The sequence below is a fragment of the Penicillium argentinense genome (assembly GCF_028826775.1).
Source record: "Penicillium argentinense strain IBT 30761 chromosome Unknown utg000004l_segment0_segment0, whole genome shotgun sequence".
NCBI lineage: Eukaryota > Fungi > Ascomycota > Eurotiomycetes > Eurotiales > Aspergillaceae > Penicillium > Penicillium argentinense.
The window spans coordinates 3,890,334-3,907,680 of NW_026622663.1; the positions used below are offsets into that span (position 1 = coordinate 3,890,334).

At 51.1% G+C, this 17,347-nt stretch overlaps 7 protein-coding genes across 7 annotated transcripts; 2 read left to right on the top strand and 5 right to left on the bottom strand.

Moving 5' to 3' along the window:
• Nucleotides 1-19: 19 nt before the first annotated feature.
• N7532_004371 (putative DNA excision repair protein (Rad26L)) lies at nt 20-2,838 on the bottom strand (the record flags this gene model as incomplete). The annotated part of the gene is made up of 2 exons (XM_056616865.1): nt 20-2,685; nt 2,739-2,838. 2 exons carry the CDS (start codon nt 2,836-2,838, stop codon nt 20-22), a joined length of 2,766 nt encoding a protein of 921 aa, XP_056477222.1.
• A 388-nt stretch (nt 2,839-3,226) lies between these two features.
• On the top strand, nt 3,227-4,130 carry N7532_004372 (exosome non-catalytic core subunit SKI6; the record flags this gene model as incomplete). The annotated part of the gene is made up of 2 exons (XM_056616866.1): nt 3,227-3,552; nt 3,623-4,130. 2 exons carry the CDS (start codon nt 3,227-3,229, stop codon nt 4,128-4,130), a joined length of 834 nt encoding a protein of 277 aa, XP_056477223.1.
• Nucleotides 4,131-4,471: 341 nt separating this feature from the next.
• Nucleotides 4,472-5,365, top strand: N7532_004373 (high-affinity Cu transporter CTR3; the record flags this gene model as incomplete). The annotated part of the gene is made up of 3 exons (XM_056616867.1): nt 4,472-4,582; nt 4,647-4,677; nt 4,746-5,365. The coding sequence occupies 3 exons, from the start codon at nt 4,472-4,474 to the stop codon at nt 5,363-5,365; spliced, it is 762 nt and encodes a 253-aa protein (XP_056477224.1).
• A 366-nt stretch (nt 5,366-5,731) lies between these two features.
• On the bottom strand, nt 5,732-7,886 carry N7532_004374 (fungal specific transcription factor domain-containing protein; the record flags this gene model as incomplete). Its single annotated transcript, XM_056616868.1, has 3 exons — nt 5,732-6,703; nt 6,762-7,570; nt 7,628-7,886. The coding sequence occupies 3 exons, from the start codon at nt 7,884-7,886 to the stop codon at nt 5,732-5,734; spliced, it is 2,040 nt and encodes a 679-aa protein (XP_056477225.1).
• Nucleotides 7,887-8,295: 409 nt separating this feature from the next.
• Nucleotides 8,296-10,372, bottom strand: N7532_004375 (putative serine peptidase; the record flags this gene model as incomplete). Its single annotated transcript, XM_056616869.1, has 11 exons — nt 8,296-8,363; nt 8,414-8,511; nt 8,578-8,775; nt 8,835-8,994; nt 9,051-9,156; nt 9,211-9,298; nt 9,355-9,527; nt 9,580-9,702; nt 9,763-9,917; nt 9,976-10,093; nt 10,151-10,372. The coding sequence occupies 11 exons, from the start codon at nt 10,370-10,372 to the stop codon at nt 8,296-8,298; spliced, it is 1,509 nt and encodes a 502-aa protein (XP_056477226.1).
• Nucleotides 10,373-12,090: 1,718 nt separating this feature from the next.
• cyp4 (peptidyl-prolyl cis-trans isomerase) lies at nt 12,091-12,985 on the bottom strand (the record flags this gene model as incomplete). Its single annotated transcript, XM_056616870.1, has 4 exons — nt 12,091-12,277; nt 12,336-12,442; nt 12,518-12,687; nt 12,835-12,985. The coding sequence occupies 4 exons, from the start codon at nt 12,983-12,985 to the stop codon at nt 12,091-12,093; spliced, it is 615 nt and encodes a 204-aa protein (XP_056477227.1).
• A 946-nt stretch (nt 12,986-13,931) lies between these two features.
• Nucleotides 13,932-16,622, bottom strand: N7532_004377 (putative cell polarity protein; the record flags this gene model as incomplete). Its single annotated transcript, XM_056616871.1, has 3 exons — nt 13,932-15,437; nt 15,493-16,498; nt 16,570-16,622. The coding sequence occupies 3 exons, from the start codon at nt 16,620-16,622 to the stop codon at nt 13,932-13,934; spliced, it is 2,565 nt and encodes an 854-aa protein (XP_056477228.1).
• Between the last annotated feature and the right edge of the window lie 725 nt (nt 16,623-17,347).

Below are 17,347 nucleotides of genomic sequence, written 5' to 3' on the forward strand. Positions count from 1 at the left end.
AAGGTGGAAAGGGACAGGGTCAATACTGGGGCATTTTCGAGGGCCCGAAAACTTGTATGTTTCCCTCTGGCTCATCAGAGGCCTGCTGGGCATGACGACTGAGCTGTTCCTCAACTCGAGAAGAGCCAATCACTTCATTGTTGAGATGCGTATACTCAACGCCAGCTCCAGCGAGGATCGCTTGGATCGGATCATGCTTGCGTGCAGGGGCCTTGGGCTTGGTATCTTCACCTTCGCCGCGAATCATCGCAGCAAGTTGGCTCATGGCTTCATCCTCGGCCTTGGTGGGCATGTCATCGGCGTAGCCGGGTGTCTCTTCCTTTTTGAAGTCGAAATCCATGACATTCACACCGGCTCGACTTTCGGCGATGTTGGTCTTGTCGAGAATATCACGCAAGACAAGAAATTCATGTTCGTACTTGAACAGGTTCTTCAAGCCGAAGATCTCGCCCTGTTGGTCGGCTTTCGCCTGGACACCTTTAAAGTATCGGCGCTCGGAGCTGGCGGTGTATCCGATCTCTCCTTGCTGCTGTTTGTAGATTTGTCGCGCGTAGACAATTTCCTCAATGGTACCAGCAGAAACAAGTCGAAACACCTCAACATCTCGGACTTGACCAATTCGGTACGCCCGATCTTGTGCTTGGAGATCGTAAGATGGGTTCCAATTGGGATCCACCACTACGACCTTGTTTGCAGATGTAATATTCAGACCGACACCACCAGCCTTGGTGGATATCAAAAACACAAACTGCTTGGGATCGGAGTTGAACTCATTCACGGCCTTTGTGCGATCGTCGTATGGCATCGATCCGTCGAGATAGCTCACGTTATAGCTAGTGTGCACGAAGAGCATTTGAAGCATTTTCAGTAGACGGACGCTGTGTGAGAAAACAAGGACCTTGTCTCCATTTGAATGCCACCACTTCAGCAGCTTTCGAAGGACTTTCCACTTGCCGCAGAACTCAGGAGTTGCAAAATTGACAATCGAATCTCGAGATCGATACAGTTCTTTCCATTGATTTGGCAACGCGATCTGGAGCATCTCCATTTCCTTCTCTTGCTTTTCTCTCGTATCAGAATTCTGTGGTATGAGAATAGCAAGGTGATTGCTGAGTTTCTGCAGAATGTTGATGGCCGGGAAGACAAATGATTGCCAGGTACTCCCTGTGCCAGGAACAAGCTTTCGACAGCACCATCCGGCGTTCCTACCTGAGCCACAGCCGCACTTTTCCGTGGAGTACATGATATACTCCACGATGACACTGTCCAAGAAGTTCTCATAGGCTTCTGCTTGCGTATCAGTCAACGGGCAAAAGACTACCCGGTCACTTTTCTTGGGCAATTGATCTGCAATCAATGTCTTCATACGACGCAAAAAGAATCGTGGCAGCAGGTTATCAACTAGCCTTTTGGCTGTCCTTCGGGCTTTGCGGAGTTGGCTCCAGGTCGCCTCGTGTGATTGTCCGACTTTCAGAGGATCCGCAATGTGCGTTTTCCATGTAGCTATGGGACCGAGCTTGCCTGGGTTCGACCAGTTCAAGATCGTCCACAACTCTTCATATCGGTTCTGAATCGCCGTGCCTGTAAGGCCGATGCGGCAAAGAGCGTTGATTTCGTTCATGGCCTGTGTGATCAGAGCCTTTCGCTCCTTGATTTTGTGACATTCATCCGCAATAACGCAGTCCCATTCTACCATATTGATCGCGTCTCTGTTACCTGCGTAGGTGTCGTAGGTCGTGATGAGAATTTCGACTCTCCCAGACCTTGCAGCATGGAGGGCAAGCTCTTTGTTTGGGCCATGGAACTCGTCCACGTGCCACCAGCCCCATCGTTCGAGTTCGGCCCTCCAATTCGATTTCAAAGTCCCGGGACAAACTATGAGAGTTCGAGGGTACCAGGTGGCTCCCTCAGTTCGCCGCATCTTTCGCATGCGTTTCGTGTCACGTTCATCTCCAGTCTTGCCGTAGGCCGCGGTCAGAAATGCAATGACCTGGATTGTTTTGCCTAGACCCATATCGTCACCGAGTATTCCGCCCTTCTGGTAGACAAACATCTCATGGAGGAAAGCCGCTCCCTCCACCTGGTACGGTCGAAGCCATTGCGCGACAGGTGCAGGGATCAGGCCCGCGGAGCAGGTAAGTATTATATCTTTGTACTCGCGGACTGGAGTCATGTCCCGGAAGACTGGCCGCTCTTGCAAGTGTTCAAGACGTTCGTCATCAGAAAAGTCGACCTCGTCGTAAGAAGGTGGTAGTTTTAGCCCGTGCTCTTGGAGATGTTCGCGTTTTCGGTCGAACTGGGTTCTCCGACGCTGGACGTAGTCTGGAAGAGAGTCCTCCAACAGTTCATCCTCTGAGTGTACGTCGTCGTAGTGTTGTTGCACATGTCCCTGATCCCTGGTTGTAAGCTGCTGCTGGCGAAGGCCCACGCCGCCATCACTGGGAGGTTCTTTCTTCGGTTGTTTCGCTTTACGGTTGGCAGCCGCGGTCTGCTTGCGCTTCAGGGATTTGCGATCCTTGAACTTCTTATACACAGCCTCGCCGTCGTTGAAGTCGTCGCCGCTATGATCGAATTGGAGTTTCACCGGAGGATTCGTCGCTAGGGGAGACGGCGCATTGCTAGCTTCTCGCTTGGCAGATAGGGTATATGGTTTATCTTCGGCTTTCACTCGTTCGCGATCCCTGCCTTGTAAATGTCAGTCGCATGCACATTCCGTCGCATCGCGATGGGTCGCATACCAGAAGAAGCGGGCTCCTCCGAATACCGCGTCACTTCTAAATCATCGTCGTCCTCTGAGTCGAGGATGATGACCTCGTTCTCTGCGCCGTATCTTTCCATGTTCCTTGCATATTCAAGATGGAAACCGGAGCGTTGACCGAGTTGAGAGTGTGGGGTGTACAAGTCGCGTCGGCCGCGAAGGCGGAGAAGTTCCCAACGGCGATGTCATCCCGATCGGCGAAAAAAAGCTGCCTCCGGCCAACTCTTTCGTTCCAGACAGTCGCTGCCTGCCCTAGTGTCGTGCAATCGACGTGATATCCTAGTAGAGAGTTCTATGTGAAGTACGGTATACAGTAAGTCTTTGCATGTCTGGAATTGAGGGTGGATGAAGCGATAGGCGACCTGACATCCCACTTTACAGGTTCCGATAGAGCTTGACGAGCTTGATTTACAACCAATCCACCATCGCAAAGTTCTTTTCACCCTCGCAAAGGAGTCTGTCGCCATTATGCCGCTCGATACCTCGACCACATACCCTTTGACCCGGCTGCGCCTGGATGGCCGCCGATGGAACGAGCTACGCCTGCTCCAAGCACAGATCTCGACCAACCCGGCCAGTTCTGGCTCATCATATCTCTCCATGGGCAACACGGCGATCATGTGCTCCGTTCATGGTCCAGCTGAGGGCCGTCGAGGTGAAGCTACTGGTGCTGCTGGTAGCGCCGGCGCCATTGTCGAGGTCGACGTGAATATCGCTGGTTTTGCTGGCGTGGACCGCAAGAGGAGGGCTGGAGGCAGTGACAAGTATGTACAGTTTTCCCTACGCTCAATCTCGTGAGACCTTTTGCATAAGCAAACGGGCCGTGGACATTTTTCTAGTAGTAGATTCTAACCTTCTCTGCAGACAATCCTCGCGCATTGCGACGACGCTGCGCTCGGCTTTCCAGTCGCATCTGCACGCCCATCTCTACCCGCACAGCACGATCAGCATTCACGTATCGGTTCTCTCGTCCGACGGGTCTCTGCTGGCGGCTGCGATCAATGCTTGCACCCTGGCACTGGTGGATGCCGGTATCCCCATGCCTGGACTACTGTGTGGCTGTACCGCCGGAATGAGTGGAAGTGCATCTACGCCGCGCGACCCCCGTCATGATGAACTGGATCCTCTTCTGGACATGTCGGCCCCAGAAGAGCAGGAGTTGCCATTCCTCACCGTGGGAACTACCACCGCTCTGCCCGTCGGCGAGAACAACATGGACGAGGAGGAGGAAGAGAGCAAGGTTGCTGTACTGAACATGGACTCCAAGCTCCACTGCAGCTACATTGAGACGATGCTGGCGGTTGGAATGGATGGGTGTGGCCAGATCCGCGAGTTGTTGGAGGGGGTGATTAAAGGCACCAACAGGGGATGAACCGTGGGAGCCAACCTGATACCCAGTGCATCTGTAGGAGTTTAACGGGCGTCGCGTCAGAATTGGATTTTATTGTTTAATGACCTGAAATCGAACTGTCGAAAATGTGCTCAATTGCACTCGTCACACCTTTTGCTCTTGCGACCTTCTGTAGGGTACACAACAAACGGCCTCAACTTCCCACCTCTCTTCTTCCTCTCTCTCCCCTGTTCACTGCCACCCGCTCTTGTTTATTCCTGAGTCGTGAAGTACTCGCCTTCTTCTGAGACCCTTTAAAAGGATCTCATTCGATTCTCACGTTCGCCAGCCCACGCTCTTTTCGCCAGAACCTCCACCTCAACATGGACTCGATGGGTCCCATGCCTTCCGGCATGCCCACGAATATGTCTCTCACGAACGGAACTGACCTGCCCCCCAAGTCTGGCATGATGATGTCCACCTGCAAGATCGATGTATGTTAACCTAACCCCCACGGAAACAAGTGACTTACGACCTTGGCTGACCTCGCGCTCGTAGATGCTCTGGAACTGGTACACCATCGATGCCTGTACGCTTCACCACAACGCGATCAAGCTCCCTGTACCATCAAATACTGACTCAGAAACTAACATCTAGGCTTCATCTCGCACTCCTGGCACATCACTTCTCGTGGCATGTTCGCTGGTTCTTGCATCGGTGCCATCTGTCTCGTCCTGTGCCTCGAAGCTCTCCGTCGCCTGGGTCGTGAATACGATGCTTTCATCTTACGCCGAGCTCGTCTGCGTCAATTGTATCTGTCGAAAAAAGCCAGCAAGTCTTCCGCTTCGTATGCTTCCGCCGAGGAAAACCACGCCATCGAGACTGCTGCCAAGACATCCCAGGGAAACGACGCTCGGGAGACGGTCACGGCTGAGCCTGTGGAGCAGCAAGACCAGATCATCCCTGCTGCTACTGCTGCTGCTGCTGCTGCTGGAAACTTAAGTGAAAAGCCCTCCAGCGAGTCCACTCGTCACGAAAAGAAATCGCAGAGCTGTTCCTACCCGATCAACAACGCCGATACCACCCTGTCATACCGTCCGTCGCCCGTCGAGCAGGTTGTCCGCGCTTTGCTGCACACGCTCCAGTTCGGTGTTGCGTACATCATCATGCTCCTTGCTATGTACTACAACGGCTACATCATTATCTGCATCTTCATCGGTGCATTCCTGGGCTCTTTGGTCTTCTCGTGGGAGCCTGTTTCCCTGAACGACGAGTAAGTGATTCTCCTTCATCGAACTCGAGTGGTAATGACATGTGATATACATTTACTAACATTTTGTGCTTTTACTATTTCTAGGAACGATGCTTGCCAAGTTACCAAGTGCTGCGGCTAGTCTTGTCAACTTGTCGGCGGAAGAATTCAAGGATCAAGACTTTGCTCTGGATTCAAACGGATGCTTTCTTGATATTTTCGTGGTGTTTCAGGGGGCCTAGGTTCCTTGAGCCACATGTTGTAATGCCTTCCGAGCTGGTGGTATGGCACTTGTTCAAACAAAACGGTTTCATTCAGATGACGACACATGGATAAGGGGCAAGGACAACTCCATGTAATATGCTATTTTTCTTAATCAAACCTGGTCCCGTCAAGTACACATTAATCGTATCTTCTTCGCCCTCAGAACCTCCGGCCAGCTACACATCTCTCCATAAAGACCAGTCTCTCTCCTCTTGGTCCAGATGGTTTCAAAAACCTGCTTTGCAAGCGCCACATTCGAGAGACCAGTGGTTGCGTAACATCGATCAAACCAGGCAGAGAAGAACAACTGCGACGCAGGGCTGACAGCTTCACAGGCAGCTATGAAAGCCGGCCATATAAGGCTGGCGGTATTTCCATAATCCTGACCGACTTCTCCTTGCTGTATTGTCTCCAAAGAGTCTCTCACGGCATCTACCTCTGTCTGTAGTAGAGCAGCGTCAAGGTCGTATATGCGACGATGGAAGAAGATTAGCAGGGCCGTATACATTGTCTGGGCTCGTATATTTGCTGCCTCGGATTGATTTTCGTCTTCAAAGTTATTCCGCATATATCCTGTTCGGCATGAGGAGACGAGTAGATGAATTCCTTTCTCGATGGCCTTTGCTCTTGTCCAAAATTCCTTGAGATTCAACATTCCCTCTTTGCCCTCTCTCATGGAGAGATCTCTCTCATTGGCAAGACGAATTACCTGAGATAAAAGCATGAGAAAGCTCTCGGCTACCCCATACATTTTGGGGAAGAGTGTCAAGCTCCAGCGACCCGGGATAGCCAGGTGGAGGTCACGTTGTGCCACGTTAGGGTCTTTCTCCATGGCCATGATATTATCGGAGAAAGCAATATCACGAGATATTCGAAAATCTGCATGGGCGGTGCCATCATCTGATAGACTTGTATTGGCGAGCTGTGTGCTTAGGCTGTCGATACTTGTAGTCTCGGCCATGATGCGCATGTATGCATAACAATGATGCAGCGCCCTTCGCTTGGGAGATAGGTTAGACTGTGAGAATCCATTGGCATTGATGAACTTTTCTGCTTGAATGAGACAGGCGAGTCGTTTCTCCGGATCTCCCTTTATCATCTGCGAATTGAATTAGATTAACCGCATCATCGCGTCAGTTGCTGGTTCTGGTACATACGTAAGCGGTAGAGAGGCTCAAAATTGCCATCAGTACCTCCTTGTATTTGCTTTTCTTAGTAGCGGAGGTATATGCTTCCTCAATGCATCGCATGAAATGGTGCTCCGCCCGCTTCAGATAAGCTTCCCCTGTCGTGATCCAATGCTTAACTTCCATTGCTGAATGCTGACCCATGTGAAAAGAGCTGGCGCTCAACAGGGCATGGAGTAGTGTAAAACGCGCATTGGAGGGGTTACCATTCATGACAGTCTCTCCAAGTGTATTCACTGCGCATGAGACCACGAGGGTTCCCCAGGGAGCTTCTTGGCCGTGTTCGAACGGTGATATCAGCGGAACTATCTTCTCCTTATAATATGACAGGATGGCCCATGCTTCGACATTCTCGTTGAAATGCATTGGGACAATATCTGGCGGAGACGGTGACATCTCAAAAGCCCCTTCTATATCCCTGGGCGGAGATGGGATCAAATTCCATAACTCGGTATTGTCGTTCAAGACTTCACCCGGATCATGTATAAGACTGGAAAAAAAGTCGATCTCTTCTACCGGTAGCGGAAAGGTGCTTGGCTCTGAGAACCAGTCGTCAAATGGAATGTGGCCATCGTTGGATTCGGGGCTCGTGTCTTCTGGTTCTGAAAGAGGCGGCAGCTTGGAAACACCGAATGGTCCACGGAAGAGGGAAAATGGGGCGATATCGTTGGTTATGGACTCGAATCTCTCTAGGTCCAGTAATGCGCGACCAGGGTCCTGATCAGACAAAGAGTTGATGACCTCGTCACTCATATGTTGACGCTCGGTCTCTTTTGGGGCTTGAATCAGTATGTAGGAGCTGGAACAAGGATGGGTAGGGATCGCCAGGCACTCACCAGTAAAGATCGCATGACGATGCTTTGCCGCGTTTTCAGCACTCAACCTTCGAACGCCTTGCTTATTATCGATAAATGTCAACCGGTGGCCTGGAGGCGTGAATAGCAAGTCGACTTCATCACTAGGTGGAGCCAAGTTTGTAAAAGGAGTTGTGTATTGTTGCTGGGGTTTCCTGTAATTCTGCATAAGTGGCAGGAGGTCGAGTTGAGTGTCGGAAACAAATTGCTGTAGTGAGGTCGGCGGGGTAGGCGAGGCCATAGCATGCCACCGCGTTAGAGAGGAAGTAATAGTTTCCGGTTGGGATGTTATCGGTGGCGACCCCCGCCATTATCTTGTCGCGGTTGCGAAAAGGGAATGCGCCTCCGAGGAGATGCGGGGTCCCCACACCTTGCCGATATACATCGCGCGTCTCTGAATCACTCCCAACCTGCTCTTTCAGTCAAAGAGTCAAGAATTTGGTAACATTTCCATTCTCTTTATCATTTATTTTCTTGCCATTCTCTACATATTTTGCTAATTTCCCGTACTTGGATGCTCGGGATTTGTTGGCGCTTTCGGAAACAATTGCTATCTAGGTTTCATCAGCGATAACGCAGGCTCAGCCACAAGGAACCTCGAAACATCTCTCAAGAGCGATAAAATATAATATTGATTGACATATCCTGCTTCATTGGTAATACTCTTTCACCCAAGCCTTGATCTGCGCTACCTCCGCATCAATAATCTTCTGGGCTCCTGCGTTCGCAGCTCCATTTTCAAAATGAGATCAGAGCAATGGAATCCACCTGGAATGACGTTGACAGGAACTGAGGCTGTTGACCGGAGAGGCCCTCCGGGTCGATACTTCGAAGATACACCAGAGTCTCTCCAGGGGTCGAATTGTCTAATATTTTATGTCAGTGCTGGCCTATTTTCCGGAGTCTTCGATTGAGACGAATCAGTCACATACCCATTTGCCCAGATTAGCCGATTTGTTTTGGTTAAATCCCAGCCCTTGGTCCATGCATTAACAGTCGAGACTGTTTTTCCATTTGCGCTTCCATATGTGTGGCCATTGACCTCTGGGAAATATAGCGCACATTGTCTTTGCCAATACTCTGCGTTGACGGCGCGAGAAACGACAGTCGGGACACCGGATGGTGCGCCACTAGGTATCATATACAATTAAACAGTGGCCTCGGACGTATATTTTGGTAAATTACTTACTCCTGCCAGTAGAATAATGGTTCGTTGCACAGAATCCATTGCCATTGTCGGTCAATTGTATTATTGACGGATATATCTGTGAACATCGGGTTGGATGTATTGTAGGTGTCATAGCACGCTGTGGTGTTTTGATCGGACCAATATCCATAGTTGGCGCAGGCTGAGTATCATTGAATTAGATTACGAACTGCTTCGTCTGAGTGATTTATGACTCACATCCAGGGAGATGCTCATTCCGGAACCATTTGGCGTAGCCATGAAGTGCTTTCTTCAACCCAACGCCATTCGGGCCCGGGAGCCTTTTGGAACCCTGCTCGACGTTCTAAACCCATATCAGCAAAAATATACATATTAAAAACACAGACAAATTAATTACCTCAACATAGTCACAGAACTTATAAAAGTCTGAGTAGCCAGTGTAAAAGGTGTTGGACTGCCACAGCCAGGGACCATTTTGGAGCGCACTTTGAAAAGTTAATACCCTAGTATTCTTAGACAATCTTTGCTGAAGGATCGATACCTTGCAAAATCATCGAAATGATCTAGTTCGCCGAGTCCAAACATATCTTTCAGTTTCTGCATCTGTGTCTCCGATCCAGACGCTTGGACATTGTCAATATACTCGATAACCCGCGAGACATCTTTGCTGCAATTTTTGGGCATGCCTTCTTGAACAGGCGTAAAGTATTGCCACTAAATCAATATATTAGCATCCATAGTCAAAACTAAATAGAATTTAGCTTACAAAGTCGTAGATACCCTGCACAGGCGCACTGGACGCGTGATATGCCCAAAATGTGCCTGGCGAGGTTGATTCGGTCCATGCTGCTAGGGCGCCACTATAAGATCCGCCGCTGAAGACCCAGGGCTTCATCCAATATAAAGGTCAGCCGGACTTGTCCTATCTTTAGTGGATTAGATAACATACCGCATTTTGAGCATTACTGCTATTATTGGTGTCGAAGGCTAACTTCACATTCCGCGCGAAATATGTAAGATCAGCAATCGAATTCTCCAGAGTAAGATGTTGCAAATTTTCAGTCGTCAGGTCGTCATATGGTGAAGAATCTCCCCAGTAGCGATCTATAATAACGCGGTTCAGACTCTGGCGCCGTGGCCATCTTTAGGGCTGGAGACTCACGTTCGAGCATGAGGACTGCTCCCTTTATTTCCAGTGCGAGACGACCAGTGAGAGTTTTATTTGTCAAATAACCAGTAAACGGATCAGCAGACTCCTCACCGGGAGTGAAAAGCACCACCTAATTTTTCCACTGCGATTAGCGCGGAACCAAAGGGAATAAACGAGATGAAACTACCGGCGACCCTTCCCCCGCCCACCATTCTGAGTTATACCAGTAACGTTGCGAGAATGTCCCCAGACTCGGATTTTTGTGATCGATTAGTTGCTGGAATGTCGACTGCCCAGAAAACGCAACCGCCTCGGCTGATGAAGGAGGTGGAACGGGCTTGGGCGGAATGGCGGCATGAACAGGAAATGTTGAAAGGAAAGAGAAGACTACGAACGAAAGAAAATGCATATTGAGGAATACACAGCCGATGGTTGTGAATCAATGCCACCTTTATGAGCTCTAGCCTGCCGTCCGGCCTTATTTATACGCTGTGCTAGCCAAGTCCGAGTTGGCAAGACGCTACAGCAGCGCTAATGCACTGAGGTTGCGCTTTCATCTTGTACTGTGAAAGCCAGCCTAGCTAAGATGGGCGAAGCAGATACCTTAGTTCGGAAGCTTCGATAGAGCGGAAGAAGGCGATGGTGTTCTTTCTGACATCTATGAATGCTTGATATGGAGCTGTCTTCGGTCTCATTTTGGACGCTGCGAGCCAGAGATGATGCGTGATTAATAAGGCTGCATTTTGTCGTTCATGCTTTGAACTTGATTTTCAGAAATGCCCGAGATCGAAGTGTAACCATTAGCAATCACCCGCAGTAGCAAGAGGAAGTGCAACCCTTTCCAGTCTCCGAGACAGATTCAAGCTAGTTCGCAAATTGCCGTCGGAAGCCCGAGATTGCGGTGATTCGAAAACAAACCAATAAGCAAGCGGACCCCGCAGTTCCAACATGGTCAAAGGGACTGCCAGTGGTTGCTGACAAGTTACCATTCCCCTCTTTTGGGTAAAGAGACCCCTGTACCTGAGCCTCGAAATTGGAACAATGCATACCTGGTGATTGTACTACCCAAGGTACACCCGAGGGCATGTCCCCTGCCAAGAAACAAGGATTCAACTCATTGGTAAGCAAAGCCTGCATCAAACTTGACTTTGCATAAGCATTGAGGCTTCTTGTCTCCTGAAATGTATCGTGCTTCTCGCCTCAGATATTCTTCGGCTTTTCTCCATGAGCTTTGAAGGCGAGGGACGAGGCAAGATGGATAATGGTGGATTAACCATGGAGAGCAGCTCCACTATTTCCTGATTGTGGGATGTATGTCACGTGCCAATGCTGTTCGAGCCTAGAGGCACCAACGGCGTAGTTAACTATAGCTATAAGTAATGTCTGTGAGCCCTTCAAAACAAAAGCAATATTCAATCACAACGATGTTCGACCCCCAGACTCTCTTGAAATACTGGGACTGCCTTGCCGTAGATTTCAGAAGGGATAGGAAGGGACACTCATTCATAGGAGAATCAATGACAACTTGTCGGGCAACACTCTGTTGACTAGAGACTTTTGGATTGTCATTCGATTTACAAAATCTTTTTAGGTTTTGGGTCGATACATTTCAAAGACACATGTATTAACTGAGCTACAATTAAACTCCAGTTTTGTGACTCCTAGTTCTTGTAAAGCCCATTTTTGGCGCGATCTAAGATTTCTCAGACTACCAAAGTAGATAGTGCGGCATAGCTTCAGTTTACTATCAAAACTTTAGCGTGGAATGATTGCTCTACTCATGCATTAAGCTGGAAACACCTTCGCAAAGGAGACAGCAATTGTCGCTTTAGACCCAGAGACTGGAGTCTGAAGCAGCCACGATGTTGGACCTGACTAGGGCCCAACCAGGAGAGGCTACCATTGCAAAATACGCTTAGATTACGGAAAACGGGATGAGGAAAGAGTCCTGCCTCAAAGAGGATGTATAGGTGTTCGGTAGACTATCTAGATTACAAGGCAAAAGAAGAGTTCAGACCACCAAACAGAGCACCCCGCATTGGAGCAGAGTGAGGAATTTTATAAAATACACGCTCAAAAAGAGACATTGTCGCCGGACCAAAACTACATCACCGATGAGCAGGTGATTTAGATCTCACCGCAGTTGACGATGGTGGGCTTAGTGGCGGAGCGGATGGAGCCGGAGGAGGAGCCAAGGGCCTCGATCTCCTTGACTACCTCCATGGACTTGGCGTCAGCAACCTCGCCGAAGACGACGTGCTTGCCGTCGAGCCAGGAGGTGACGACGGTGGTGATGAAAAACTGGGAGCCGTTGCTGAAGAAAGCATGTTAGTGCTACCGGTTGCGTAATCAGCAGCATGATGGCAACTTACGTGTTGGGGCCGGCGTTGGCCATGGAGAGCAGACCGGGGCGGTCGTGCTTGAAGATGAAGTTCTCATCGGCGAACTTCTCACCGTAGATGGAGCGGCCACCGGTACCCTATGCAGGAAAAAAAAAATTAGTCTTCGTGTTTTCCTCGGTGATTTTCGACAACCAATTCTTTGGGACACTTACGTTGTGGTGGGTGAAGTCACCACCCTGAAGCATGAACTGGGGGATCACACGGTGGAAACTAGAGTCCTTGTAGCCCTGGCCCTTGGGGAGCTTGCAGAGCTCACGGAAGTTCTTGGCGGTCTTGGGGACCTTCTCCTCGAAGAGGTTGAAGTTGATACGGCCAACCTTGGCTAAAAAAAAAGTAGTCAATACGGAATGTCCATGAGTGGAAACAAGATTTGAAGTTCAATTCTTCATGGGTGGAGGCAATTGATAGCAAAGTGGAGGGTGGGAGTAAAGAAGTAGATATAGAGCGATTCGTGACACGGAATACTTACGGGCACTGGAGCCCACAGGGGCGTACTGGACCTCGAAGAAAGCCTTGGTGTCGGCCATGATTGCGGAAGAAGCGAAAGAGCGTTTGGCAACGGGGTGGAAAGCGCAGGGAGAAGCGAAGAGAGAGAGTGGGGTGGACTTGAGACGGAACATGCTGAGGGGCAGCTGCGCGGAGCGGGAATACTCGTGGCCGGGCTAGATGCGGGTTAGCTGCTGATTCGGATGCGGAGAGCGACCAAGTGCGCAGTTATCGCTGCCTCAGCCGGAGAGAGACTCGGGGAAAGGCCAGGATGTCAGCTTGTCTTCATGGCGGAGCAATTCGGGTCGAGATTGAACGGCCATTGAAGACAGAGGCCGCAAGTAGCACAGTATTCCCCAAGCATTAGATGAACATACATCAGTAGGGGATGGATAAGGATGACAGCGGAGAATGGAAGCTATAGGGAGAAAAACGAAGCTCGACGCAGGAAAAGCTTCCAAAGCTCCGATGCTTACATAAGGCCGATGAATTGTTCCGGGGAAGCCCGCATTTATTACACGTCTTATCTATGGCACTGTATTAGAAGTACTGCGGACATTATTTATAGAAGTTACTGATCGATACAAGTAAATACAACATTTCAATCCATGTGCTCAGATCTATTTTTTCATATGCTTAGATTCGATAGAAATTCGGATTCCTTCGATTCATGTGCACAGGGATGCGAGGGTCGGTACCTAAAGGGACCGAGAACGGGCAAAATAACAGTATGGTCTGGCAGAAAAGGGGCAAGGGGTGGAAAATGAAGAAAAGATATCAAATCAAGATAGAAATACAACGAATATGGTGAAAATAATAGGGTGTGAGAAGAAGTAGGTAAATGAGAAAGAAATCGGGAAAACATGAATGCCACGCGTATCAGGACATCATTTCGACATTGTCGGCTCGTTGCCACAGATGAGAGTCGCTCAAAAGCCAGAAGAACAGAAAAGAGACCAGGGTGAAGATCACAACGGTAAAGATAGATGGGAGAAGTAAAACAAAACCAAAATGCACAAGCGGTTGGAATCGTGCCGCTCAGTTTACACCAAAGAATCAAATCAAAAGAAATCTAGGTCATCAAGAGAACTCATCGTCGTCACTCAGGGCTAACGTCTCTAGGCGCTGTACAAGCTCCTTGGTCTGGCGGGCAAGCTCAAACGCAATTGGAGGCAACCGGTTGGTGACCTCGCGCAGGTGCTCGGGGGTGTTGGCATCAATGCCCTCAGTTGCGGTGCCCGTCAGACGGTCCCGGCATTCGTACAATGAATGGATGATGGGTTCGGTGCGCTCGCGCAGAGAGGAGTCGCCACTCCGTTCGTGGGTAAGATGCTCGGTGGAAGACACCACATTGGAGACAATGTCAGAAATGGCAGACACGTATGTCTGCACGGTGTGCATGTCATGTTCCGCACGGATACTGGCCACCAGGGCCTGGATGGATTGAACCATGCTGTCGGTCTGATCCTCGACATAGAACTTCAGTTCTTGAACTTCGTGGTCCTCCTGTGGAACCCCGTAGTTGAAGCTCGTGCCATTGTTAAGGCCGTTCTGCATCGCTGGGTGATCCTGGTCCGGAGGACTCAAGATGCTGTACTCAGAATGGTTGCTCATAGGACGTTGACTAGCACTCGCGTCGAAGTAGTCCGGGAACTTCTCGGTGGAAATATCAACATCGGCATCATCCTCATCCAGCCCGTCGGCAGGCGATGCCTGAATCTTCACAACCCGGACCAACTCCACAACGGCTGTAGACAAGTGTGATGCGGCGGCATCCAGCAAGGAGACTGGAGAAAGACCGCTGGAACTGGCAAAGTTGCGAGCCGCAGTGATCATGTTGTTGGCAGTAACCGACACTCGCGACTTGGCCTTGATGCGCAAGGTAGCGGTTCCATCGACTGGGGGAGGAGCCTGGTCCACATCCTGGATCATATGGCGAATTGCCATAACGACGAACTTGATCTGGTGAAGGACAGTCTTTGAATCTTCGAAACGAGCCACTCGTAGAAGCTCGTCGATCGACATTTGGAACTTGGTCACATGGATGTCTTTGACCACACCATCGGCCTGTACAAGCTCATGTTCCTTGGCAAGGATGCTCGCGTCAGGCCGAGAATCACTAATTCCACCAGAGGAAGTGCGCAGATGGCGCAACTGAGATTTTGCCTTTGCATAACGGTGCTTCCAGTCATTGACCTCGGCCTCCAATCGATGGACATCAGTAGCGAGCTGCTCTTCACGTTCCCAGTTGGAATGGCTCTGGGCTGTGAGAGATTTCATCTCCATGAGGAACTCAGAAGCCTCGCGCCGGACCTCTTGTGTAACCTGCTGCTGTTGCTGCAGCTCCACCTGGAGGCTCTGGTGTTTGCTTTCCAAGTCGGCATAACGGGCTTGCAGGTCCGCATCGCCTGCACTGCGGCTAGCCTCGTCAATCTGATTACGGAGATCTCGTTCCATGCTTTCATGCTCAAGCCTAAGTCTATCAAGTTCAAGCTGGAGCGAGCTGTTGAGATTTTCGGCTTGGGAAACCTTGCTCTCCAGATCCTGGCGGAGATCATCCCACGCCTCGCGCTCATTAACGCTGGCCTTATTCGATAGTCAGTACAATTGTTGCGATCTTGCTGTGCGAAACGAGACTTACCCCAGACTGGCCTGCGTCGGATGATCGGGAAAGCTCCTCATCCTTGGTGCGGACTAACTCCTCCAGCTTTTCGACTTTCTCCTGCAGCGCAGAGACTTGCGACTGGCTCTCCATTAACAACCGTCTCTCGCTATCGCCGAGCGTGGTTGCGGTTCCTCGTCTGCTCAGAACTGCGTCCAGCGCAAATGCATCACTCCGAGCATCGTCATCGTCCTCGCCTCCCATATCGTCGCTATCTTCCACCATCGTACTCTTGTTGGGGACCATGGTGTTGCTCTGGAAAGATCGAGGCAAAGGACCATCTCCATTCATCGAGGGCGGGCCACCAAGTGAACCCTGACGCGGAGGGAATGGGCTGCCCGGCGGGCCCCCAGACGGATATCCGCGACCCATGCGACTCGGGGGACCACGAGACTGCGAACGACGCGCATCTGGAGGAAAACCGGGCGGCGGTCGGCCTCCAGGACCGGTGAATTGTGGGAATCGGCGCTCCAGCTCACAGTAAACATCGGTGGCCAAGTCCCGGAAGCGCACGTGTTGGAGGGAGGCGAGCCTCTGACGGGCGTGGTTACGTTTCTCGTGGAAATTCTTGCGCGGAGGGAGGAAGGGTGGTACATCGGGGCGAGGAGGGTATCCGGGGGGAGGCATGGCCTGCTGGCGTCGGATCAATTCGTCGTAGACATCTGTACTCAGTTCATGGAACTGTGTCGGCGAGAGACGTAGGAGCTTGTCCCGGGCCTTGTTCGACCGGCCGTCATTTCGGTCATCACGATCGGCGGCATTCAGGAACCGTCGCAGGGCCACATAGTGCTGGTGTAGCACACCCTCCATCTGCCGATGTCGTCTGCCGCCATCGCGCGGCTCGCCGCCTACTGTTCCTACGCTGGACCTGGCGGCGACGGAGCTCGGAGGAGAAGGGTTGCCGCTGCCGGTGGGCGAGGGACCGGAGGGGGAATGCCGCTGGGACTTAAGGGCGCGCTGGGTACGCCGGAGGTCGGAGGAGTGGCTAGGTTGCCTCGCGAGGAGAAGGTCGGAGAAAAGGGCGGATCCGACTTCTGATATTGGTTGAGGCCGGACCAGTCGCTGCCATCGACGGAGACAGGCGACATGGCTCCCGAGGGCACATTCATATCAGGCCCGAGTAGCGAAATCTTGGCTTCTGCCAGCCGGTCGGGCTGGTCGAAACGGGGGTCAATGATTTAAGGGTCAACGGTCGACGGACAACCAAGTCGAAGCCAAGGCTGTGGGACGCATTCACGGTCACCGCACACGTCCCAGGATCTCCACCGGGGGATCTGAAACGAGGGAGTCAGGGGGAGCGACCGGGGGCCAGCAAGCGTCGACGAGGGAACAGACACGAAGGACGCGATCTGAATGAAAGAAGAGAAGAGCGCTGGTCCGAAAGAGTGAAGGACACGGCGAAGTAATTTCCAAGGGAGGGTGGAAAGTGTGCTAACACTTTCCCTCCGCTGACTCCGGAGTTCCTTAGTTCCCTTACGGGGGACCCGCCGTACAGCATACAGTGTACAGTACGGGGTGCACTACTCTAGTACTGCAATGTACTCTACGTACTACGACGGGCTCAGTACTAGTAGATGCAGGAACAGTCAGGCAAGGCTCTTTGCGATGACGATTTGCTCTTCGCGGTTAGATGCGCCACTCTCGGGACGGAGCAGCCCAAATCAACAGCGACTCTGCGCAGCTCGTGGGCATTTTTTGACCTGTCGAGCTGGCCATACCCTGCGATACCCACAGCCATTGTGATGTACCGACAGTAATACGCGGATACCGCGCAATACTCCGCTGATACGGTACGGTAATGCGCTAATGCGCTAAGAACTCCCCTGCCAAGCGG